This window comes from Acartia tonsa, chromosome 2 (assembly GCF_053477335.1).
Source record: "Acartia tonsa isolate MP-2025a chromosome 2, ASM5347733v1, whole genome shotgun sequence".
NCBI classification, from domain to species: domain Eukaryota; kingdom Metazoa; phylum Arthropoda; class Copepoda; order Calanoida; family Acartiidae; genus Acartia; species Acartia tonsa.
In genome coordinates this window covers 3,576,332-3,602,264 of record NC_137261.1, presented here as the reverse complement: position 1 = coordinate 3,602,264, position 25,933 = coordinate 3,576,332, and the positions used below count along the sequence as shown (strand labels likewise).

Genomic DNA, 25,933 nt, shown 5'->3' with positions numbered 1-25,933 from the left:
GAGAGGCCATTATTGACCAATAGTAAAATTTATAGTGACCTCTCATTGGCTAATTTTTTTTTAACACAGTAATAGTGTCTGACTGATTATGACGTAACAAAAAAATTAGCCAATGAGAGGCCGCTATTGACCAATGGTAAAATTTATAGTGGCCTCTCATTGGCTAATTTTTTTTGTTACGTCATAATCAGTCAGACACTATTACTGTGTTCATTTTTTTTGTTACGTCATAATCAGTCAGACACTTTTACTGTGTTCTTATGACAGGTGAAAAATGGTCATCAATTTGGGTTGCTAACATGAACATAATATATTGTTCATTTCGTTCATCCAGTAGGAGGGAGGGGATGGGGCAAAGGGTGGGGATGGAGGTATCGTTATTAACCAGCTACAAGTTTCACTTTACAAAACTATAAATGTGATGTTGCCTACCTAGATTAGCACAGAGCCTCTCTGCCTGGGTTTGTGTTCTCTTCTCTGGAAACATGAACCAGCTATAGTTCTCTACAGGTTTACAATAATCCAACAAGGTTGTGTCACTAAATATTAATAAAAAGTTATTTATCGCATTGTATTATAGACAGCTTTCTGCTGATATTTAAATGCAAAACCAGTCTTGTTAGCCCCGAGGGGCCGAAAGCACGAGCTAACAAAACTGGTATTAATTTTATGATCTCTATTTTATTATTCGTGTAAAATTGTCTGTAATACGTTGCTTTTATTGATTTTTCAGTATGACTGATAACCAGTGATAATCCAGCGGATATTAATCGGTTTCGAAACTACATTGGAAAAGTTAATGAGTCAGGGAAGAGAACAATTACTGAATAACGTTAAGTATTAATTCTGTAAACCCTGTAAGAAAATTGGTGTATGATTGTGACGTGTGTAGTATGTTTGTATACTCGCTACAATTACACACACCTTTTTGACCGGGAAATTGTAAACTACACTTCTTATATGTAAAGATATTTATATCTAATAGAATTGTGAAGGATTGGAGTTAGAATAGTATTCATGCAGTTAATATATCACTGTCCGAAAATTAAAAAGCAAAGATTGTAACTTAAATCTAATCTGCTATTAACAATTTCAGTCTGTCAATTTTATTTAATATTCTTAATTATTATTTGAAATTTGATTTTCTTTCTTTTCTATGAAACATATTTTGCTTTTTTTTATTAATATTGTGATTATTGATTTAAACTTTACTTGATTGTGGTGACAATTCCAAGTTGCCACTTTACAGTCAGCCATTCCATTACTAGGCCAGATTGTATAGGATCTAAATAATGATACATTTTATCATGAATCATAAACCATACATAAAACAAAGTTGTATTCCGAGATTTCAGGAATAAAAAAATTATGTCTGTCTGTAGCAAAGATCTTACTTATCGCTGAACTGTTTTGGTTTTCCTTTACCACTAAACTCTGTAAAGGCATCTAAGGGTATAGTCGCTAGTTTTTGAAATAGTTATACAGTAAATAATCTCACACTGCCAAATGATGAACCTTGTGCTCATAGCTTACTTACTTAAATTAAAAATGTGCTTAAAGTAATAAGACAATTATTTGCAAAGAAAATTAATTTACAAAAAAAATAACAAACCTGCACATTTTGACATATCTGCAATTTCTTGATCCGTCAATATACGATTCCAGAAGTTCAACTCACTAAAAAAAGTTAAAATTAACCAACATAATTATCACCCTAGAAAATTTTCTTTACTTTTACAATACTTTTTGTTCGCCTTTGAGTTTACAATTATCCAACTTATAGAGGAAAGAATAATATTTTACCTCGAAGCTCTTCATAGTGCCTCTAAAAAATTACGTCATACAAAAAAAATGACCAATAATAGTCCAATACACAGACTAAATTACCAATGGCAGGCCTGTGTACATTTAATTGACCAATGGTAGGCCAGTTTGACGTCATTTATTATAGGAATTATAAAGATATTCTTATCAAAGTTGTTTCACAGCAATCATATCAAATAATAATTACCTCATCATTCCCGAGAATGTCTGGTGCTTTTCAAATGCATAACATTCCTGTATGGTCATGTTATCATTGGCATTGCAATATTTATCCAGATCTTGTCCCAGAAACAACTTCCCTCCTATTCAAATTTAAAGAATTATTTATACAAGTTGTGTTAGATATCTACTAGGGTGGGTCGATTTTGGATTTGGAATGTACTACCATTTACTACTGCTTAAACTTTGTATAAAAACCCATTAGTGAAAAAAATTATTTCGCCCAAGGAAGAGCCGCGTTCATACATTAAAAAATTTGGGGACTTCCTTCTGGAGGGGGGGATTTTTTCTCTCTTCGTTTTGAAAAATATCGATTCTAACCAGTGAAATCCTAAAATAACTGCAAAGTTAAGGAAGTATCTGCAAAATTTGTTGGTTTTGATAGTTATTTTAGGATTTATCTGGCCTAGTATGATAAAAAAGAATCAGTGTCCACAGCCGCTCACAGCTGCACTGTAAAACCAAACCACAAATGCAGCCATCAATTTAATATTAAACTATTTGCAGCGACCAGGAAATCAAGATCATAGATTTTGTCTTTTTGTTTTTCAATAATACGATGCTGGACAAGGTTTTTTCGTATGGATGAGAACCGGTTCCTATCCACCAGATTCGAATGAGTACGAGAAATAACTATTATAAAACTAAATTCATAGAAAAAATGAGTCTAAGTGTGGTATCCGCCGAGGATAAATGGCAGACACCGGAGTTCAATTAGATTACGGCAGTGTGACAGACGTGGACACCTTACTATAGAGAAGCTACGCTTCTCTAGCTTTCACTAGATAATGATCAACATCTATTTTCAGTTGTCACTTTATTGAAGGGTTAAGAGATACTGAAGCTATATACAACAAACAATAATTACATGGATAGGAATAAATAATCATAACATAAAAGCATAAATAATACATATACAATGGTCAGTTTGGGCAATAATGATTCCCCCATCCCTGGAAAGGGTGGGGAGAATTAAGAATACAGTTAACCATAATAAACATGACAGATTCAATCATTAATTCTAAGCGTAGGGAGGGGGTCACTAGACCCCTTCCCCAGGACTCGGGGGAGGGCCATTGACCCTCCACCGAACCCCAGATCAGGGGTGCCATAGACATGGCTCACGGTTGCCGAATACCACAACTCTCCCCTCGGAAGGCTGGGAGGTGGTTTCCCTACCAGACTTCCGACAGTGGTTGAGGCCTTCGGCCCGCTCCTTAGGGCTAAAATATATACAAACGATAATGATTCAATGGAATCCTAGTGGTGAGTATCTTCTTAGGGTTGATGGGCTCCCAATGTGGGATAGAAGGCAGAGGCTGCCTTGGGTTGGATACGTTGGTCAGCGCCGGCAGGTATCAGGTTTGCTGGTGGCACAGTTGTTGCTGGAACGGTCAGCAGTGGGGCCTGCTGGTTGTTGTTGGCAGCAGCTGGGGCACTGGCTGCCAGGTTGATTGTCTGAGCAGCGGCCTGTCCTCCTGAGGGGCCGCGGGGTCTGCCAGAGGGCGGTCCTGGCCTACCTGGGCGGTCATGCCCGCTGTCAGTTGATTTCATAGACACCATTTCCTCGGCTGCTTCCCTGCCGATGGGAATGGCATCCCAGTCCACTGAAAAGTCCCGGGACTTGGCATGGTTGAGCCTGGCTCTAGCCAGCGCTTTCCTATATAAAGCTGGATGGTACAGGAACACTTGTGATATCGCATTCAGGGCTGCCCGGACTCCTCCCTGTGCTGCTGCCAGAGAAATGATGGTTAGGTCCCCCAGCAGTTTGAGGATCAACAACAGCAAGCACAGTATGGCTGCGCCATCTCCCCACTCGTGGATGGCTTGTCTAAATCCTGCCCAGACATCCAGGGCTGCCTCTCCTTCCTCCGCCAGTCGGTCAATGTTGTAGGACACTATCCCATGGTCTCCTGTGGCCGAACAGCTGCCTTGCTGAACGCAGGAGCCATAGGATAGGCCGGTCAGCATGGCACTCTTGTATGCTGGGAACGCCAGCAGTTGTTGCCAGTCGTTCAACTCAGCCTGCGAATACAAACCACCTGAACTGAAGTCATCTAAGGGTTCTGTCAACAACTGCTTAGGCGTATCCAGCGGGGGTGGCCTCTTCTTGGGCGCAGGGGTTAACTCTATCCAGCCTTCCTCCGCGTGCACAGTCAGGGGGTAGGTGGAGGAGCAGGGAATCTTGGTGGCGTGCTCACTGTATACCCGTGTCACAGCGTCTACAAAACCTGTGGGCTCTACTGGCACTTTGTCCCAACACTCCTTGTGTTCGCGGACAACGTACTTGTGCCTTTGGCAGGTCAGCTGCAGCAGGATGTCTCCCCTCAGTACCGAGAACGTGCTCCCCTGGACACGCACCGGGTGGGCTGGATCTAGTTGCTGGAGCTTCCAGCAGTTGGCCGCTACTTCTTCTGCTGCAGTGCTTTTCATGCGCGTTTCCAGGGTAAACCCAATATAACCTGCATGGATCTGTGCTTGAAGGGGAACGTCAACATCCCTGGCCGACACTCTGGGCAGCGCAGCCGCGGCTGGGTCAGCTGCCACGAACAACGCTGGATGGTTGGTGGCATGGGCCTCGAAGTCGCAGTTCACAATCGAGGTGGGGTTGGTCATGTTGATGAAAAACTGGGCCTGATGGTCAACCAGATATGCATCCCTCACCAGGCTGGGCTGGAGGCTGCGGATCAGCCTCAAGGGGCAATCTCTTCCCAGGTGGTCCCACACGTAGGTTGCTTCCCCAGTGATGCAGGACAGCTCAGAATGGGGACACTCTAGGGTCAGGTGGTCAGACTGGGACTCCACCCGTCCATCCTCCACCACATAGGTCTCCTCCTTGACCAGCAGCCGCCGCTCCTGGAGCACTAATTCGTTGCGGTATAGCTGGCCCTCAAAGTGGACGTCCTCCCCCTCGCAACCCACCCCCTCGGGGCTGTTGACGAGGGCGCCCACCATGTCAATGGTGAAGAACAGGGGGTGGTTCAGCTGGAACGTCAGTGGCTGGGTCTTGCCTGGCAACGTGTATACTCGGTTCCTGGCCAGGTCTCGGCACGCTTCTGGGTCTATCTTGGTTGGCCTCATGAGGGTGGGGACCGAGGTCACCTTGAGGTGACCCCATACCCCACACCTGAATGTCCACTGGGACACGGTGAGCTGACAGCTGAACCCAGTGGTTTCCCTCACCTTGACTTGCTGCAGGACGTGTACTTCATGGCCCAGGGGCACCTCCTGGTGTAGGGGCTCCGTGTCACACATCTTTTCTTTATTGTAAGACGTGACATGGGTGGGGTTGGCACAGTCCCACCCCACCAGGACGTAGCTGGTTGTAGGCCACACGGCTGCCAGCAGGAGGCCCCACAGGACCATCCACCAATGGGAGAGGCTTCCAGGTAACCATCTTCCTCGTACACGCGGCTGGGGATCTTCAGCTCTGGTCACGGCTGCTTCTTGGGGCTGGACACGGCTGGGCTGCTCCTGGCTAGATACAAATTTCCATTGAGCGTTATCTGTATGCGGCCGAGGCACCCCGATACCCTCCCCAATGACAGACTGGCAAGCGACTGGCACTTGCCTGGGTGTCGGCTCCCCTAGCCCTAAGTGCTCCCTTCCCTTGTCCAAGGCATGCCCAGTGGCATGGGGCTGAAGTGCATGTGGCACAGGCTCGCCCTTACTCACTGCCCTCCCCTGCCCTAGGAACTCAGGTGCATGTGGCACAGGCAAGTCCTTATTTTCCCAAATTTCAATCTCCCCAGCCTCAGGTGCAGGGGGCACAGGCAAGGCTGGGTGTTTACAATATTTTGGATACAACACATTTAACAAATTCAACTTATCCTGATGTTGAGCAGCTGGGTTCCCTTGGCTGGCAGGGGGCTCTGGATGGCATGTAGCTGGACTCTCCCTGCAGGCTGGTGGCGCTGGCTGGCATGTAGCTGGGCTCTCCCTGCAGGCTGGTGGCGCTGGCTGACTGGGGGTGACGGGTGTCACCCCTTCCTCTGGGACCGCTGGCTCGTTCCAGGACTCAGGTCTCTCGGTGGCGGCGACGGTTGTCGCCCCAGACATCAGGTTGGAGGCTGGCTCGTTCCAGGATCCAGGTATCTCGGTGGCGGCGACGGTTGTCGCCCCAGGCACCAGGTGGGAGGCGCTGGATAGCACCCCCCCATCATCCCAGGTGGCGACGCCGGGTGGCGTCCCATACATCGATGCAGAGGTGCTGGCTAGCACCTCCTGCCTCTCTCGTTCAGCGGCTGCCAGGGCCTCCCCATACACCGTCTCAGGGACGCTGGGCAGCGCCCCTCCACTCTTGCTGGGTAGGCTCAGTCGGGCAGGTTCCATCATGTTGAGGCTAAAAGGCTGGGGCCTCAGCACCTCTGGCTCGGCTATGTTGTTGGGCTGTATCAGCTCTGGCCCCAGATGGTTAAGACTGAAGCCTAGGCCAACCCGGTTGGGTTCAGCCGCGCCGCCCAGTACGTTGATCCTAGCTGGGACAGTCCCAAACTGCGGCATCCCATCGGCTCGGTCCGCAGCTCTGGGGGCGGCTGCTTGCTGTGGTGGTGCTGGGGGCGCGCTCCCTTCCATATGGGCCACTCTGCTGGGCTTCCCTGGAGGGGCACCCTTGTCGGCGGTGCGCCTGCGGCTGGCTACCTGGGCCCAGTCGGCTCTACAATCGGCCGCCGTGTGACCGTCATAGTGGCAACGCTCACACTTGGCAGAACGGTCACGGCGTGGCTGGGTGCGTCTCTCCTCTAGGCTAACTTCCACAGGCGTTGGGCAGTCTCGAGCTCGGTGGCCTCTCCCCTGGCAGCGGTAGCAGCGGCCTGGAACCTTGTCATCTGGAGCGACCTTCCCCATCTGGTGGAGACCCGGAGCCAAGGAGCCAATCTCCATTGGCTCCGACTCATCATATTGGGGCAACTGGATGCAGGCAGATCCAGTCAGCCCGTCGGTCGAGTCCACTAAGCACACACCTTCCTTCAGCTGCTTAGTAACCATGGTCACGGTGAACATGGCCTTACGAGTGTACTCAGGTACACTCGTAATTTCATGGTTCATCATGAGGCGTTTTACGTTGGCGTTACGAATTCCACGATTTAATTCGTCCACCAACAACTCAAGATCCTCATGGTTGTAGGCGTCCCTATACAAGGCGCACTTAGTTGATATGTACGCTTGTATAGGTTCTGTCGAGTGTTGCTTGTAATCCCTAAACGCTTGTTTAAGCGTTTGGGATTCAAAAGCAGGGCGAAATAGCAACTCACACTCGGTCTTGACCTGTTCGTAGGTCAAGGCTTGGCCTGCCTCGCCAAACAGATGGGACGCCATTTCCGCCGCTTGCCCTACCAGTGACAGTAGTAGGGCGTTGCGGCGGTTGAGGGAATCATGAGGTGGTACGCGGTAAGCCGCCCATGACATCTCAAGTCTGCGGATATGTGCCGACCAGGATTGCTTGGGCGGCCCTCTAAACTCCGGCAGATTGCTCAGCATCAGCTTGCGGTACTCGGCTGGGGCCGGCTGAGGGTCATCCTGGAGCCATCCTGGGGCTTGGTCACCTCCTGGGGCTTGATGCTGGTCCATTGGGTCAACGGTGAAACGGCGGGCACAAAGTTATACAGTACTAAAATTGAATGGTTTGTCACTTGAGGCTTCCTAGCCTAACAGCCAACACTGTTTGTATCACTAGGTTGGGCGTTTAGTTACAAAGATATAACTTAGCTGTACTTATCACTAGTTAGGTGTTGAGGTTGTAGGGTAGGCTGGTAGAGGTAGATAGATGTTGAGGGTCTGAACTGCTGTCAGGAACTGATTGGGTTTTCCCTTATCACACTAGAGCTAGAAGGAAAGAAACTTGCAATTCTTTATTTGCTAAAAATACCCCTGTTAAATGCTATGGAGTAGCTCCGCTCTGGTGTGAGTGTGTGTGTGTGTGTGTGCGTGGAATCTCCTGTCCTTGTAACGCGCGTTCGCGCCGTCAAATCCGCGCACACGGGGAAAACGCGCTCTCACCCCTCAACTCGCTCTCTCATTGGTCCGCTTCGTCCGTTGGATTTATGATATTTTCCGCACTCTGTTGCGCTACCCGTGAATGGCGCTCTGTGTATCCGATCGCTAGCTCCACACTACAGACGGACTTAGTCTAGTGTGGGTAGGAAGGGGGAAGCGCGTGAGGGGACGGGGGTAACTCCGTCCGTTCCCCCTGTGAGGGAGGGGGGTAACTGTGTGCTGGTGTAATAGGGCCTTTTCTTCTTAATCTTAGGCTTATCTATTATATCACCCTGATTGTATTTGCCTTCAATGGAGAGGGGCCCCTCCCTTTCCCTTGGAATAAGGGGTGTATTGTTGTTGTGCTGTGGGCTTGAGATTGTTTTGATTATATTACATCTAGCTTCTATTTTTGTCCTTATCACAATTGCATAACAGATTTGTTTACCAACTCTGTTCTATTTTTAGCTGTTATCACAATACACAGTAATCCAAGCCTGTTCTATTCTTAGATTTATCACAACACAACAATTTGTTTGCCAAGCTTTGCTCATAAATCTATTGTTTGGCCATCACACTAGGGTGGTAATCCCTGCAAATGTGATATAATATCTGTTTTCTAGATGGGTGGCTGCGTTGTAGCTTCTCAGGATACTCGGGGTTGACGTAGTTTTTCTCTGTTCTGGTGCACTACACTCGTATGTTAGCTCGCAGCTTGCAGCTATGTGGCATGTTTCAGCCTATCGGCGGCAGGGAATGTCCCGTCCTGCTAGCGCCGCTGATCCAAATCCGGCTGATGGCGGCAGGGAATGTCCCGTCCTGCTAGCGCCACTGGTTCGGATCCTGCTATTTCTTGCAGTAAAGTTGGCCTATTTCCAGCCGTTTACACTTATTTGGCTTGTTTCAGCCGGTCCGCAGGCCTGTTTCAGCCCTTTTGGCGCTCAATTCTCCGTTAGATATCAGCGCTGCTCGCGGTTATTCGTCAGATTTCGCTGTCTCGCTTCCACAACTGCCGGATGCAGAGTTAAACTTTGCTGTCCAGGGTGGGTAATTCAGGTTGCTTGCGTCAGTTTTGCCAGATTCACTGCTGGGAGTACCTTAGCCTCAGATGCGCGTCTGCTCTACACTTGTGGTTCGCCGTAATCTCACACAGCTGTCACCAAAGTTGTGGTATCCGCCGAGGATAAATGGCAGACACCGGAGTTCAATTAGATTACGGCAGTGTGACAGACGTGGACACCTTACTATAGAGAAGCTACGCTTCTCTAGCTTTCACTAGATAATGATCAACATCTATTTTCAGTTGTCACTTTATTGAAGGGTTAAGAGATACTGAAGCTATATACAACAAACAATAATTACATGGATAGGAATAAATAATCATAACATAAAAGCATAAATAATACATATACAATGGTCAGTTTGGGCAATAATGATTCCCCCATCCCTGGAAAGGGTGGGGAGAATTAAGAATACAGTTAACCATAATAAACATGACAGATTCAATCATTAATTCTAAGCGTAGGGAGGGGGTCACTAGACCCCTTCCCCAGGACTCGGGGGAGGGCCATTGACCCTCCACCGAACCCCAGATCAGGGGTGCCATAGACATGGCTCACGGTTGCCGAATACCACATAAGGTCACCTGTTGTTATTTTCTTTCCATTAGTAGTTACATTCACATTTGCCTGTTTCTCCTTTACTCCGTTCATGTAAATTTGGTACTCTCCGGTTTGGTCTCCTCCCTTAATAAATATTTTATGTAAATTCAAAATGTTTTCGTAGTAATTAATACCCAATTTTCTGGCTTAAATAATCATCTCTTCACAGTTTAAAAATGCCTTTATTTTTAGTAATGTGCTAATTCTTTTCTTTTCAGTTACAAATCAAAAATAAAAGATTTAGCAGCTACAGTTAAGCTGGTTAGGTTAAAATTGGTCAGTCCAGGCTTTATTTTAATTGGTTTAGGTAAGATTCACTCAGTCAATTGGCTACCACAAGTTTAAGGCCCCCTACATGGACTAGGGGCTTGGATGCAGTCAGTAAGGGCATTCCGTGGGGGTTAAAATCCAAATAGATCCGTAAGATTACCTTATAAGTGGTACAAATAAAATTCCACATTGAGACCCTCTGATCAATATGATGGACCATGGTCCCATTCACCTGAACCTCAAATGAAATATCGTCCACCATGAATACCACGTTGTTAGGCCCTTGTAAACCTAGAAAACAATAATGTTACCCTCGGAATTATTCATGTAGAAGTAAGGCATTAGGGTAACTTTACATCAACAGAATCCGTTAAAGATTAAAAATAACTTTAAACCGGTATTTTCCTACAGCTTAATTAGTTTGGATTCAAAAATATTCTGCAACTAATATTATTTCTTTTCAATTTGTTAATTTTATAAATAATGAAATATACTTTTGTTACAATATTCTATAAGGATAACATTTTTAATATTAATTAAGCTTATTATTCAAAATAACTTTCACTTTTATTGTTACATAATGTTCTATTGTCAAAAACAGTACAGAAATATCACACAAATTGAAAAAAAAAGGGTTTTATACAAACCATAAATAAAAAGCAGCAAAAATAATAGTTTCAATGATACTTATATGCATAAACATAAAAACGATATATTTCTATATTAAAAGCTATCTGCTCAGAAAAAGAAAAAATATTTTTTGGGATGTGCAATTTTTTCTAGAACAATTTTTCTTGGGGGGGTAGTGTTACTCACCCCCAAAATAGTTATAAACCTTCCCAGGACCTATGAGAAGAACAAAATTGATTCAGCGGTTAGCGAAATCCTTCGGTACAAACAGACAGACAGGTAGACAGATAAACATCCTGTTACTTTATTGTAAGGATTCTATTTACTTACTAAGAACTGCACAGAACGTATCTATAGAACCCTGCTTTTGTACACAGTATGACCATATTGAACCAGATTTTCTCTAATCAAATTAAAATATATTTCACGGGTTATCCACACATGATGTTTTTTGGCATTTTTACGCTTTACAACGTTTATGTTTTTTTAATATCTTTAAAAATTCATTAATCAAACTTATAAGTGCTAATGAAACCAGCCGGACTGAGTAAATATTGGAATTGATGGCTATTATTGATACCCTATGTTATTTCCAAAATATGTACAGAGAGTCAGACATTTTGCATAAAAGTAGAATGATGTCTGTCCGTCCGTCCGTCCGTCTGTCCGTCCGTCTGATTTCCCTGGTCCTTTTTTTTATTGCAGAAGATTTCCTTGGTCCTTTTTTTTATTGCAGAAGATTTCCCTGGTCCTTTTTTGCAGGAGATTTCCTTGGTCCTTTTACGAATTTCACCTTAATTTTTTTTGATCACCTCTTGGGGCAAAGCGCCTATAGACTAGGGGCGAAGCCGCTAGTTTTGCATAAAAGAGTAGCAAACTCAGAGTGGGTTACAAAATGATATTTTTTTTATAAAATTTCATTTTTATATACTATACCTGATAAAATACTTTGATCCAAATACAGGCTGAAAAATCTTGCATCTCAGGAAGAGTTTCATCTAGTAGAGCATATGCTTCTCTACTCCTAAACATACGGACTGACTAATAGTAGTGAGAAATTTTACGCATTTTCATTTTTAAAAGCGAAGCTTTTCTATAATTAGGGTTGGTCCGTACGTCCGTCCGTCCGAGATAGATAGCTTTTATTCGTTAATTTAGGCATGTTAGAATTGTCCTATCGATTTTAAACTTTGCATGGTGATTCCTGAAGTAGTTGGGTACGATTTAGAAAGCATAGCAACTCTATAATCATTACCAGAATGTCCGTACGTCCATTTTAAACATGTTGATTTTTCTACTTTTTTAACAACAAATTTTCAAGTGTTCTAATTATCTGTTTGATCTGATTTTTGGTATATTGATTCCTGGGACAACAAAGAACAATATTATAAACGAAGCAACTCTATAATCAAGTCCAAAAATGTAAGTATGTCCATAAACATTATCCTGCTTCAAGCAGTTTTTCAACAAATTTACTTACACTTTTGTTTCGGCTCTTATACTTTTAAATTCTGATTATTCAGTTCAGATACTATACAAGTGTTAATGTCCGTTTGTCCTACCGTTTCAGTGCTTCGCTTTTATGGATGTTGTCATCCTTGTTTATTTACATTGGACCTACTTTTTTTGTACTACTAAAAATACGGATTTGGTGTACTTTACGGTAAACTGTTCCTGGGATCGATTATCTTTGATTTATTAACCTTAAAGGAACACAGTAATAGTGTCTGACTGATTATGACGTAACAAAAAAAATTAGCCAATTAGAGGCCACTATAAATTTTACCATTGGTCAATAACGGCCTCTCATTGGCTAATTTTTTTTTGTTACGTCATAATCAGTCAGACACTATTACTGTGTTCACCTTAAAGTCTGTTACCTGTACGTACATGCCCGTACATGTTATAAGCGGCATTAAAATGCATTTAAATAATCCTAATAGCCAAGATCAAATGGAGAACAGCTGAAAAGCTTGACTAAAGAAACTGCATAAAATAAGGGCGCTGCGAGATAACTGAATATTATTAAGTAATTGCTATTGTAGATTAGCCTTCTTTTGTGAATTAAAAGATTGTGCGTACATAATATATACATTCAGCCGTTTGGCCGCTTGCAAACTTTAAAGTTTATACATTTTTGGAGATAATATACCACAGTAACAGTGTATCGTGAACTGCACTTGATCCGAAAATACAGGTACATTGATATCCTTTGAGTTTTAGATTGAATAGTTATAATGAAAAAAGCTGAGCTATAAAATATAAGTACAATAAAATTACATGAAATTTAACTTATTTACTGCCTCTCTACTCATATTAATTTGTCTGATTTGCTTTGCTTTTATGAATATTGGCATCCCTGTACATGTAAACATACATACTTGTCATTAATAAGACCATCTTCTTGAAATGAAAGTGCATAATCAGCAAAACACAAGTCTCCTAAATAGTAAATTAATGAAAGAAATTCTAAGCTTTGAATACCAATAAGTATTTAGAATATCTCTATGGATTCCTTTAAATCAAATATCCATAGTTCTATTGTGTGTGGGTTTTAAAATTAATTTTGAGGTCATTTTATAGCGCAAGGGTGCTGTATATTGATTTTAAAGTTGTTAAGACTAAAAATTTCAAGACATGTTTTACGCTAAAGAATAGTAGTCTTTTACATTTAAAAAAGACGTAAATTTTCATGAAAACTAATCTGCATGGTTTAAATGGTAATTCATAGGATGATTATAGAATAATAGCCTCTTTGAATGTGTACCAATTTACCAAACATTTTTCAACAAACGGAATTTTTTTTTACACAGAATGCAGAGAGTTGCTGAATAAAGGTTATAGAATGCTTTTATTTAGCGAAACTATTTCTCATAATAATAAAACTTTTCAATAGAGTTCAGTACGGCTTATATAATTCATTTATTTGAAAATCATCTTCTTAAAATCTTTTAGAGTGTCTAATTTTTATTCTCTTAAATATATGTATACATATAAAATAGCGGCTTCGGCCCTAGCCTTTAGGGTCTTCGCCCTAAGAGTTAAGGGGAAGTCAACCCACCTATTTAGAATTTCTTTTAAAAAATTGTAGCCTAAAACCACCACAGGACCAGTAGGCGTATTCCCTGAAGAGTAGAATCCAATCAGTTCAGTGGTTACCGAGATCTTAAGGGAAGGACAGACGGACGGACAGACATCAAGCTACTTTGTATTATAGATCATTAATTAGTATTACCAAAAAGACATAAAAGGGAGAGTGCAATAAAAATTCTCATTTCTGCATTCTATACTTTGCTAAAGTCTAAACAACACTAAATGTGTTTTTCCGCAAGCATAAATTGAAATAATTGGACCCGAAAATAAAGCAACACTCTTTCATTAAAGCCCGTTAAAATGTTATGTCGCTGATAGTTTTAAATATTATAACCTCGAGCCTTGTTATTGGGCAAATACTCTAAGAAACAAACAGAACAAACAAACATTCATTTTACCAATTTAAATTTTGATTGAATTATAATCAAATATATTTATGAAACTTTTTTAACTTAGGAGCTTTAAATTTCAAATTATTTCCAAAGAAAGAAGTACAATGTACCAAGCAGTAAGGTTTTTTTTTTATTCAAGCTTAAGGTCTTAATAAACACAGAGCCGATTGGTTTTTCTATGTAGATAAGCTTCACATGGTGTGTGATGTTTGAGGGATATCTTCAAATTTAAGTCGGATTGTTTTAGGCTATTTTACTAGTTCTCTCTGCCTCGTCGAATAAAAGGTTTTTTAACCATACGGTTCAAACAACGTCCCCCGAGGCACTTTGATTAAGGGAAAGGGGCAAAATTTAGACAAATGTTCAGAATACGTCCCCCCCCCCCCCCAAGATAAGTGCTTTGCACGCTAATACACTGACAATTCCTTAAATCAGATCTATGAAATTCATAATCTTTCAATTTACATTTTTTCCAAAAAAAACCTTCTAGTTTAGTACTTAATCGTGTGTGACCGCCTGCCCTTGAACCCTTAATATCATAAAGAAGCAAGAAAACATAGTACAACGCTATGTATAGTATACATATGTATATATGTCAGGGATCTGAATGGATATGACAGTGACCTATAAATTTGTGTACATCCCCAAATGATGATACACCAAATTTCCTTTTCTGTAGATAACAATCGTTTGGACACTTAACTTAATGAACCAACCAATCAAAATTCATTAATAGATTTTAAACCATGAGGAATAAGAAAACTTTAGGTATTAGTGTAATTTACAGTTTAATATCCACTCCCTCCCTGGTATACACATGTTCATATAGTATCTGGGAGATTTTACAGACTTAATTCGAGATAAATCAGGTAAAAACAAGAAAATGTTTACTCATTGTAAAGAAGAAAAAAATATGAGAACATGACACTAATATTTCATTGACAGAAATTTGAATATTAATGAAATTTTTCTCAGCTATCAGGTCACAATAATGTTTTTAATAATTTAGTTTTCATTTTATTTTATTACTAATGGCTGCGCCTCTAGAATCTAGAGGCTCTATATTAAAAGATTGAAAAAATACCCTAAAACCACTCCAAGACTTAAATCTAAAGGTTTAAATAGCCTAAAACAATTCCAGGACCTATGTAAAGCTTCCTTAAACTTGAGAACTCAATCGGTTTAAAAAATCCTAAACTTACTTTATATAAAAGGATATTCTGTTACACGGGAATGTGTGAATGTGTAAAAGAAAAGAGGGTGTGACAACGTGTTACAAATTATATATAATCATGTACAACAAATCATATTTACTGATAATCTAATTAAAAATATATCATGTAAGGTAATCAAGATTAAAATCATATTAAAAGTTAAGAAAGGGAGGAGAAGGTTGTGCTAAAAAATCCGTGAAGGTGTGAGTTTTAAGGCTTAAAAATAGAAGTAGAACGATAATATTCACTAAATATGTGTATTTCTTATTGAAAAGAACAAAAGACAATTTTTTTTTAAAGTTAACGTAAATTTTTATCGTTCTACTGTGGTATGCGGCAACTCTGGACCATGCAGAAACCAAGACATTATAGTGATGCTACGCACCCAGCTAAATCCTGTTATTCTACAATTGTAAAGCCACCTGAAAATATGTCAGATAACGGTATTGGTTTCATCTCTCAGTTGTCCTGCAAATGGAGGGAGGGGTGTTACCCCTCCCTCTCCCATCTTAAGCACCGGAACCTTCCCCTTCAACCACCAAGTTATCAGCACCACCTCAACCCTGAGGATAAAGGATCTAAGCCTTCCCTCACCTGATAGAATCACCCCCACACAGACTGTTGTTGTCCCAGTAATCATCAAACCTTCCCTCTTTAGTACCCAGACCTACCACTCAACCCCTCTATGCTTATCTACCTACTGTGCTGTTCCATGGGCTATCCTGCCTGCCCCAGACAGGGATAGCCATCTACCTAACCATTGCAATTGTCTATGTTTTACTGTATGATTTATCTTTAACTATCTTTATTCCTAATCCATATGTATTTATATTATATTGTACAACTTTAGTTATCCTTAGACCTGCAATAAAGAAACAACTGAATAGACTATGTTTATTATTTAGTGATTGCTAGAGAAGCGTAGCTTCTCTATAGTATAGGTGTTCACGTCTGTTCACACTGCCGTAGTCTTTATCCGAACTCTGGTGTCTGCCATTTACCCTAGGCGGATACCACAACTTTTGGTGACAGCTGTGTGAGATTACGGCGAACCACAAGTGTAGAGCAGATGCGCAGCTGAGGCTAAGGTACTCCCAGCAGTGAAACTGGCAAAACTGACACAAGTAACCTGAATTACCCACCCTGGATAGCAAGGTCTAACTCTGCATCCGGCAGTTGTGGAAGCGAAACTGGCAAAACTGACACAAGCAACCTGAATTACCCACCCTGGATAGCAAGGTCTAACTCTGCATCCGGCAGTTGTGGAAGTGAAACAGCGAAACTTGACGGAGAACCGCGAGAAGCGCCGACATCTAACGGAGAATTGAGCGCTCAAAGGGCTGAAACAGGCCTGCGGACTGGCTGAAACAGGCCAAATAAGTGCAAACGGCTGAAAATAGGCCAACATTTACTGCAAGAGATAGCAGGATCCGAACCAGCGGCGCTAGCAGGACGGGACATTCCCTGCCGCCATCAGCCGGATTTGGATAAGCGGCGCTAGCAGGACGGGACATTCCCTGCTGCCGATAGGCTGAAACACGCCACATAGCTGCAAGCGGCGCTAGCAGGACGGGACATTCCCTGCCGCCGATAGGCTGAAACACGCCACATAGCTGCGAGCTGCGAGCCAACATACGAGTGTAGTACACCAAAGCAGAGAAAACTACGTCAACTCCAAGTATCCTGAGAGGCTACAACGCAGCCACCCATCTAGAAAAACAGATATTATATCACATTGTAGGGATTACCACCCTGGTGTGATGGTTAAACAATAGATTTATGAGCAAAGATTGGCAAACAATTTGTTGTGTATTGTGATAAAATTAAAAATAGAACAGGCTTGGATTTGCTGTGTATTGTGATAACAACTAAAAATAGAACAGGCTTGGTAAACAAATCTGTTATGTATTGTGCTAAGGCCAAAAATAGAATCTAGATGTAACATGACAATGCCTTGATAAACAATCTAACCACCCAAAGCCTCCTGCACAGCAAATACACCCTTTATTCCAGAGGAAAGGGAGGGACCCACTCTCCATTGAAGAGAATACAATCAAGGTGATATAACAATAAACCTAGGATTAAGGAGAGAGGGCAACATTACCTCATTACACAGTTACCTCAAACCCACAGCATTCCCCCCTTCCCACAGGGGGAACGGACGGCTTTACCCCGTCCCCTCACGCGCTTCCCCCTTCCTACCCACACTTGACTAAGTCCGCCCACGGTGTGGAGCTAGCGATCGGGAGGACAGAGCGCCATTTACGGGTCGCGCAACCGAGTGCGGGACATATCAGAAAAAAAATTCAACGGACAAAGCGGACCAATGAGAGGGCGAGTTGAGGGATAAGTGCGCGTTTTACCTGTGTGCGCGGATTTGACGGTGCATAAGCGCGCTGCAAGGAAGGGAGATTTCACGCACACACACACACAGGAGAGGGGCCACTCTATAGCATACAACAGAGATATTTTTTTAGAAGAAAAACTTGCAAGCTCCTCCCTCCCTATCTACAGTGTGATAAGGAAAACTAAATCAGTTCCTCAGCCCAGCTCAGACCCTCAACATCTTCCTAGCCCTGCCAACCCTACTTCAAAGCTGAGTGGTTAGTGAAACAAATATATGTATATATAAATACCCAAGTGATAAATAGTGGTGTTTTTTTTGTATCATGGGTGCAAGTAAGTGAATACTAACCTCACCATACAACACTGGAAACTGATATGGTAACTGAACAAAGTACGCCCACCCTGTGGACATAGCCTGACTTGATGCCCCACACTGGGCAGTGGTGGTGTGTACCTGGACCATCGACCCTCATAGTTGTGAACTATATACAGAGGAAGCGTGATTTTTTTGGAGCAAGGAGGAAAGCTAGCTAGCTCTGGGGATATTCCTATACACGTATATATACAGCATGACCCGCGAAAAAGTATTTTTAAGCATCTGCAGCCCTTATTTCTCAATGAATTATTAAAAAATGCATATGTCCTTGTTCTCTATAGTATTCCACGTAAGTAGATATAAAAATATTTTTTTTACCTCCATTAACACCGGAGATTTTTAGTGCTAAAGTTTTGAAAAAGTGACTGAGGAAAAAGTAACTTTTAACATGAAACGACTTTTTTAGCAAAATTAAGCTAGAAATCCTTTTATTTTTGTTACTAGCAGAAACTTTATACAAAAATGAAATAAAAAATTTAGTTTTTGAGTAAAAAACATTTTTTTACACATATTTTTTGAGTCTTTTTAGTTTAATGATATTTTGAAAAACTTACTTATTAGGCAAAATTGTTTAAGATTAAAAACCAAATAAATCTCTATGAATATAGCAGGAAAATTGTTTTTGTTTCACAATACTAACTTTAATAACAAAAAAGTTATAAAGAAAATAAAAATAAACATAATGATTTTTTAGTCTAAAAAGCTTAATTTACCCCCTATTAAATAATTGAGATGTCAGAAAAGTAGGCGGAGCAACTGTCATAATTAATCCTTTTCTATAAATAAGGGTTAATAAATAACCTAAAATTTGCAAATAATCAATTCATTCAGTAGTATTTTTTGCCATTAAAAATTGATATTTTTTGGTGGAATAAAAAAGAAATAATTAGTTAACTTGTTTTTCTTTGTGTCTCATTATTCAGTTGCCAGAAAAACATAATATAACCATCCAAAAAATAAGAGAAACAAAAAAAATTCTTTTTCTCAGTCACTTTTTCAAAACTTTAGCTCTAAAAATCTCCGGTGTTAATGGAGGTAAAAAAAATATTTTTATATCTACTTACGTGGAATACTATGGAGAACAAGGACATATGCATTTTTTAATAATTCATTGAGAAATAAGGGCTGCAGATGCTTAAAAATACTTTTTCGAGGGTCATGCTGTATATATGGGAGTGTAGCCATATATATATATAGATAGCCTACCTATCCATATATCTACTAGCGGATACGCTCCTAGAGACATCTATGGATACCTAACATATTCCCTTTTACCTTTAAGCTAAGATCCGCTGGTTATCACAGAAATCAAGAACTATACTGGAAATTAGAACAACTCAGGCTCAACAGTTAAACAAGACGCTGGCACCAACAGACCAACCCCCTGCTACTTATCATGGGGACGCGCCAGCCACAGAAACTCTTGAGCCAGGAGGACCGAGCCTACGGCTACGTGGACTACCACCCTAATTACACAGCTATAGTATTTATACTAGGGGTGAGCCGGCTCGAACCTCCTTGCGGCGCGGCTACTCTACTCTGCTCCTATATCTACAAGATAAGAACTTGTCAGCCCCTAGCCCGACGTGCGGCAATAGAAGACATTCCTGACTGGGCATTAACTGTGTGCCTAGGCCTGCTGCTGGCACTGTGGTGGACAGAAGTCTTCATTTGGACCAGAACCACCAACATCTGTACCCCACCACTCTCTGCTTCTTCATACAAGATACTGCTTCTGTTATTACTTTGGCCTACTGTGTTGAGTACAGTGAACATCAAACACATGCCAGGTCACAGACCCCTGGTCCCTGAGATGCCCTTGTCTGGAAGGGTGACTGAATGTCCGCTGCACAGCTCCTGTTCAGTTGGTGCTCAACGCACAAGAAATAGCAATACTGGACTGGGGATTGCTGAACCGGTAGGTGTCCTCCTGGGGGTGTTGAACGATGCAACTGAGCCTAATGAGAAGGTGACAAGCTTCAGAGACTTAGTGGCCAGCCCCAAGATGGACACTACCACCAGAACTGAGACTCCAAAGGGGCCCAGCCCTAGGGCCAGTACCACCTGTTTCTGGGGTGGAAAGGTCCTCCCTGGCGCTGGCCTCACCAAGCTGGAGGATGGGGAGCTGTCCCAGGGGAATAGGCTCTTCACCCAGATGTCCGACGCGTACCTGGGGTTGGGGGAGCCGCCACCCAAGCCTCCCTGGGAGCCCCCAGGCATGGAATGACTGGGGACCGGCCTAAGGATGGGGACTGGTGACCTGCTGCAGTGGAAGGCTTTACCCAGCACGGAGGGAGCAGGGTTGACCAGCAGCAGTGAGGCTGTTCCCCCACACTCCAAGACCAGATGCCTCTACTCTGTTGAACCACTGCACATGTCCCAGCCAAGTTCCTCCATGCTGCTGAAGATGGAGGCCCACCAGGATGCAGAGCTCCACCAGCAGCTGACGGAGCCTGGCAGGGACGCAATTCCAGCTGGCAACTCTGGCCCAACTCAGGTGGCTACCAACAGCCTGCTGGCAGTCCAGAATACAGTTCAGGCTACCATCAGTATGGCATCTTCTGGGCCTTGCTGGTTCAACTGTGGGTACCTGTCCACACACTGGCCACAGGTACCCCCCAGAGATCATAGCCCCCTTTCCGACTGGCACCATCAACGGCCGTTGCTACCAACTACCTGGCGTACCCAGAGGCAGGATCCCTCATGTGGAGAAGCACCTGCAGAAGCTAAGGCCGAGGCTGGCCTCGCCACCCAGGAGAGGAGAGCCGCTGTTGGATGGAAGGGACCTGTGTGTATGGGGAGGAGGCTGAATGTAACCAAGGAGCCACCACAAGCAGCCCAGCACCGCCTGACCCCTAGTAGGGGAGACCCTGTTTGTCAGCTGGTGCCCCAACTGGAGGAGGAGAGACCTGGCAGGTTGATACACCCTGGGGAAGCCGGCCTGATGGGACCCAGCTGGACGAAGGGGCGCTGCCGCTTCAACGGCCACACAGCCGCCAAGTGTAGAACCGGTTGGGACCAGGCAATGAAGAAACACCAGGCCGCCCAACAACCTGCATGCAACCAGTCTGACACCCAGGTCCACCCGGAGGGAGATGTCCAGCCGTCACCCCAACCAGCTGCCGCCGCTGGGGCCGCGGCTACCCAGGAGTCTGTGTCTCAGATTGGGACCATAGTGGCCAGGATCAACGTGCTGGGAGGAGCGGCTGAACCCAACCGGGTTGGCCTGGACCTCAGCCTCAACCACAGGGGACCGGTGTCCGTAACCCCTGTCACCCCCAGCAAGAGCCGAGGGGCGCTACCCAGCGCCACCGGGACGGTGTACGGGGAGGCCCTGGCGGCCGCCGAGTGGGAGAGGCAAGAGGCGCTAGCCAGCGAGTCTGAGTCGATGTATGGGACGCCAACCGGCGTCGCCACCTGGAAGGAACGAGAGGTGCTTCCCTGCACCACCAAGCTGATGTCTGGGGCGACAACCGTCGCCGCCACCTGTGAAGACTGGGGGGTGCTATCCAGCGCCCCACGCTGGTGCCTGGGGCGACAACCGTCGCCGCCACCGAGAGACCTGGACCCCTGTGAAGACTGGGGGGTGCTATCCAGCGCCCCCACGCTGGTGCCTGGGGCGACAACCGTCGCCGCCACCGAGATACCTGGACCCCGGAATGAGCCCGCAGCCCCAGAGGAAGGGGTGACACCCGTCACCCCCAGCCAGCCAGAGCCCCCAGCCAGCAGGGAGAGTCCAGCTGTCCCTCACCCTCAACTGCATCCAGCTGTCTACCTCCCTCAACCAAGCCAGGGTAATTGTATTGCACTGATGTACCAGGAAGTTTGGGCTGGGCCAACCTTGCCTGCGCCCCCTGCATCTGACCCAGGAACCAGGATATCAGCCATTACCAGCCAAACTGAAGAAGCTTTGACCGCTGCCTGGGGAGTAACTCAACTAGATGCGCCAAGTGCCGAGCCTAACCATAGAAGTAGAGGATCCCCAACAATTATGTCTACCCAAGATGGAGACGATGTGCCTGGACCCCTTCAGGCTAGGGGAGGAAATCCGGAGCCTTGTGCCTCCAGTCCACCAGCAGCAGTGGCCGTGGATGGGCCTGTCTCCCAGCCAACTAGAGCGGAGCCACCCTTGCAGATCCAAGACAGCCTCCGGCATAAGGGATGGACTGTTACCTTCCCCTACCCCGCAGGTCTGACTGCCATGCACCACCCTGCCAATGTCCAGGATGAGCCTGAGGGAGGCAACGCCCCTACAGTATGGCAACCACCACCTGCCCGCGTTGACAGAGACCCTGGAAGCCGAATGAACCTGACCAGCCCCGAGGGCGAAGAAGCTGCGCCTGCATCCAGTAGCCAGCCTGTCAGCAGCAAGGTGACCAACACGATGGAGACCACCAGCCCAGTGGAGAAACCTGAAGAGGTGTATACCAGGCGGCTGTTGGTCCAAGCCCCCTCATGTGCTGTGCCACCCCTGGAGGTTGCCAGGGTGGCCTCAGAGGTACACATCCAACGGCCAGAACATCCAACAGGACCAGCTACTCCAGCAGATATAGCAGATTCCGTTCGACCTGGGGAGGGCTGGAGTCCACCACCGTTCAGCAGCTGGTATCCTGGCGGACCCATTCCACAAGGACAACAAACTGAAGGCCGCAACCACTGTCGGAAGTCTGGCGGTGCAGACAACCCCTCCCAGCCTTCCGAGGGGAGAGTTGTGGTATGCGGCAACTCTGGACCATGCAGAAACCAAGACATTATAGTGATGCTACGCACCCAGCTAAATCCTGTTATTCTACAATTGTAAAGCCACCTGAAAATATGTCAGATAACGGTATTGGTTTCATCTCTCAGTTGTCCTGCAAATGGAGGGAGGGGTGTTACCCCTCCCTCTCCCATCTTAAGCACCGGAACCTTCCCCTTCAACCACCAAGTTATCAGCACCACCTCAACCCTGAGGATAAAGGATCTAAGCCTTCCCTCACCTGATAGAATCACCCCCACACAGACTGTTGTTGTCCCAGTAATCATCAAACCTTCCCTCTTTAGTACCCAGACCTACCACTCAACCCCTCTATGCTTATCTACCTACTGTGCTGTTCCATGGGCTATCCTGCCTGCCCCAGACAGGGATAGCCATCTACCTAACCATTGCAATTGTCTATGTTTTACTGTATGATTTATCTTTAACTATCTTTATTCCTAATCCATATGTATTTATATTATGTTGTACAACTTTAGTTATCCTTAGACCTGCAATAAAGAAACAACTGAATAGACTATGTTTATTATTTAGTGATTGCTAGAGAAGCGTAGCTTCTCTATAGTATAGGTGTCCACGTCTGTTCACACTGCCGTAGTCTTTATCCGAACTCTGGTGTCTGCCATTTACCCTAGGCGGATACCACACTACTACTGTTTTTAACTTTAAACTCATAACCTTAACGGGTTTTTAGCGCAACCTACTCCTCCCTTTAATCGAAAAATCACAAATAACATTTCTATGAAGAAAATGTTAAAAGTCAGACCGTGTGGTGTAAGGTTATTTAAAGAGACGCTACACGCTAAAACATTTTCTATAATTGTGGTAGGTCCGTCCGTCCGTCCGTACGTACGTCTGTAACGGATAGTTTTGTTCGTTAATTTAGGCATGTTAGAATTGTCCTATCAAAATTAAACTTTGCATGGTGATTCCTGTAGTAGTTAGGTACGATTTAGAAAGCGTAGCAACTCTATAATCGTTACTAGAATGTGCGTACGTCCATTTTAAACGTGTTGATTTTTAACTTTTTTAACAACAAAATTTGTATCAGATAGAATTATCCGATTGATCTGATTTTTTAATACTGATTCCTAGGACAACAAAGTACAATATTATAAGCGAAGCATCTCTATAATCAAGTCCTAAAAATGTAAGTATGTCCATAAACATTATCATGTATCTAGCAGTTTTTTAACTTATACTTTTGCTTCGACTCTTATATTTTTATATTCTGATTAAGTGTTAATTTCCGTTTGTCCTATCGATTCAGTGCTTCGCTTTTATGGATGTTGTCATCCTTGTTTGTAAACAAATAGGTTGACCTCTTAAATTTTTTTTTAAATTTTCAAATATATGATTTACCTAAAAATACGTGCGATTCATTCAAATGGGTTTCTTTGTAAGTAATCTTAAGCAAGCACCGTAATCAATAAAAATTAACATACATATAAAGAATATATACCTTCTTTACGTTTTACATGCCTTTAATGAAATTGTCCGCGAAAAGCTTTTTAAAATAATATAGAAGCTAATTATGTTTATAAATATGTATGTGTAATTTACTCAATAAAACTTTAGGGTTAGTAAAACTAAAATATCCAAAAGTTAAAAATTACGAACGATATACATTAAATTAGTTTTATAAAAAATTATTTTTAATTTATACACCTGACGCAATTTAGTGAAAAAAAGTGTATGTGTTTCGTATTGCTAAGTATTCCAGGTAAACTACAAAGTATTTAATAGTTATTTCTCGTATCGTATTATAAACGGCTTTCCGCGGATATAGAATGTACAATTATGAGATTAAAACTAGTTTTTTTAGCCCCGAGGTGACGAAAAACTAGTTTTAATCTTATGATTGTACATTTCTATATTCGTAGAAAACTGGATATAATACGATGCTAGACATAGTTTTTTCGTATGGATGAGAACCGGTTCCTATCCACCGGATTCGAATGAATACGAGAAAATGCATTCCAATGCCCCATCTGTCAAACTAGATAGTAGTTCTCCTTATAGGTGTAAAATAATCTCTTAACTTTGATGCCAAGCTTTTATTTTGTCTAAATGCATCTTTAAAAAAAAGATCTATTCCATCTGCTATTTCATTTATTGATTAAAAATAATTTTGTTTATTTTTTAACCACTTGCTTGTTTTTTTGCAACCGAAAAATTTGAATAAAAAAAATTTGGGTAGAGTCCCTTTTGTAACATCGCACCTTTGTATTTTTCATAGTATCTTTTCTCCTATTTCTAGCCCATGCGGGGGGCTCTAAACCTGCGGGGCCAATTACCTAACCCTGTGGGGCAATCACCTAACCCAATATAGTCTAACCTAACCTAAAATAACCTATAAAAAGCCATTTTAAAAATACGACGACTCGCCCCTTATGGGGCGATGTTCCGAAAGGGACTATACCCAAAAATTTACAATTTTTAACACCCTCTTGAAATCAAAATCGATGTGGGAGTGAGCTTTAGATGGGTGTATCAGGGTTTGTAGGGGGATGATGGACACCCCTTGACACGTCTCTGGTTTAAACATTGCAATGACAAAAAAAAATCATGTTTTTCAGTATGGAAATCTATTAATATCCGTTGTATTAGAACCGTTTATGAGCCATACTGAAAAATAATGTATTGTATCTTATTAAAACCCGTGCCTTCGGCCCCTCTGCGCAAACAAAACTTCAATTAATCTTATGATTTTTAGTTTTTCTATCCGCAGAAAGCTGTCTGTGATACAATGCTATGAATAACTATCTAATGTTGCCAATTGGACAAAGATGACTTGACAATCCTGAAAGTCAACAAAATACACACACACTAAAAAAATACATACATGTATATATGCATAAAAATATATATACATTATACACATCACACATACTTCCTTTTCTCAGAAACATCATTTAGTTTTCTAGACGCATAGCTAGTGTGAAGGTCAACTCGCAGCAGTCATTTAATATTTCTATTTAAGCTATACTTAAATGGAATGTATAAAACAAAATGTTGAATTTAATATTGTTTAGTGGTTCTTTTTACTTAAATAGATTAGAGTTTAAATCTTATTTTTAATGATTAATCCCCAATAGCTTTATATTCATTAATATATTGAAGATGTGTACTTTTAGTTAAATAAAGTATTAAAAGAAGAAATTTAAAAAAAAATA

At 43.0% G+C, this 25,933-nt stretch overlaps 1 protein-coding gene across 1 annotated transcript in view; it reads right to left on the bottom strand.

The window, feature by feature from the left end:
* Positions 1 to 13,896, bottom strand: part of LOC145334076 (uncharacterized) — a 31,016-nt gene extending 17,120 nt beyond the window's left edge. Inside the window, exons 1-10 of the mRNA XM_080179362.1 lie at positions 13,816 to 13,896; positions 12,962 to 13,022; positions 11,517 to 11,604; positions 10,911 to 10,983; positions 10,111 to 10,241; positions 9,665 to 9,764; positions 2,012 to 2,126; positions 1,613 to 1,677; positions 1,213 to 1,285; positions 433 to 539 (exon numbers count right to left, since the gene is read on the bottom strand). Of these exons, the coding sequence (XP_080035488.1) occupies positions 433 to 539; positions 1,213 to 1,285; positions 1,613 to 1,677; positions 2,012 to 2,126; positions 9,665 to 9,764; positions 10,111 to 10,241; positions 10,911 to 10,983; positions 11,517 to 11,604; positions 12,962 to 13,022; positions 13,816 to 13,855 (853 nt within the window). The 5' untranslated portion in view covers positions 13,856 to 13,896. The remainder of the gene's footprint in view (positions 1 to 432; positions 540 to 1,212; positions 1,286 to 1,612; positions 1,678 to 2,011; positions 2,127 to 9,664; positions 9,765 to 10,110; positions 10,242 to 10,910; positions 10,984 to 11,516; positions 11,605 to 12,961; positions 13,023 to 13,815) is intronic.
* Positions 13,897 to 25,933: the final 12,037 nt, after the last annotated feature.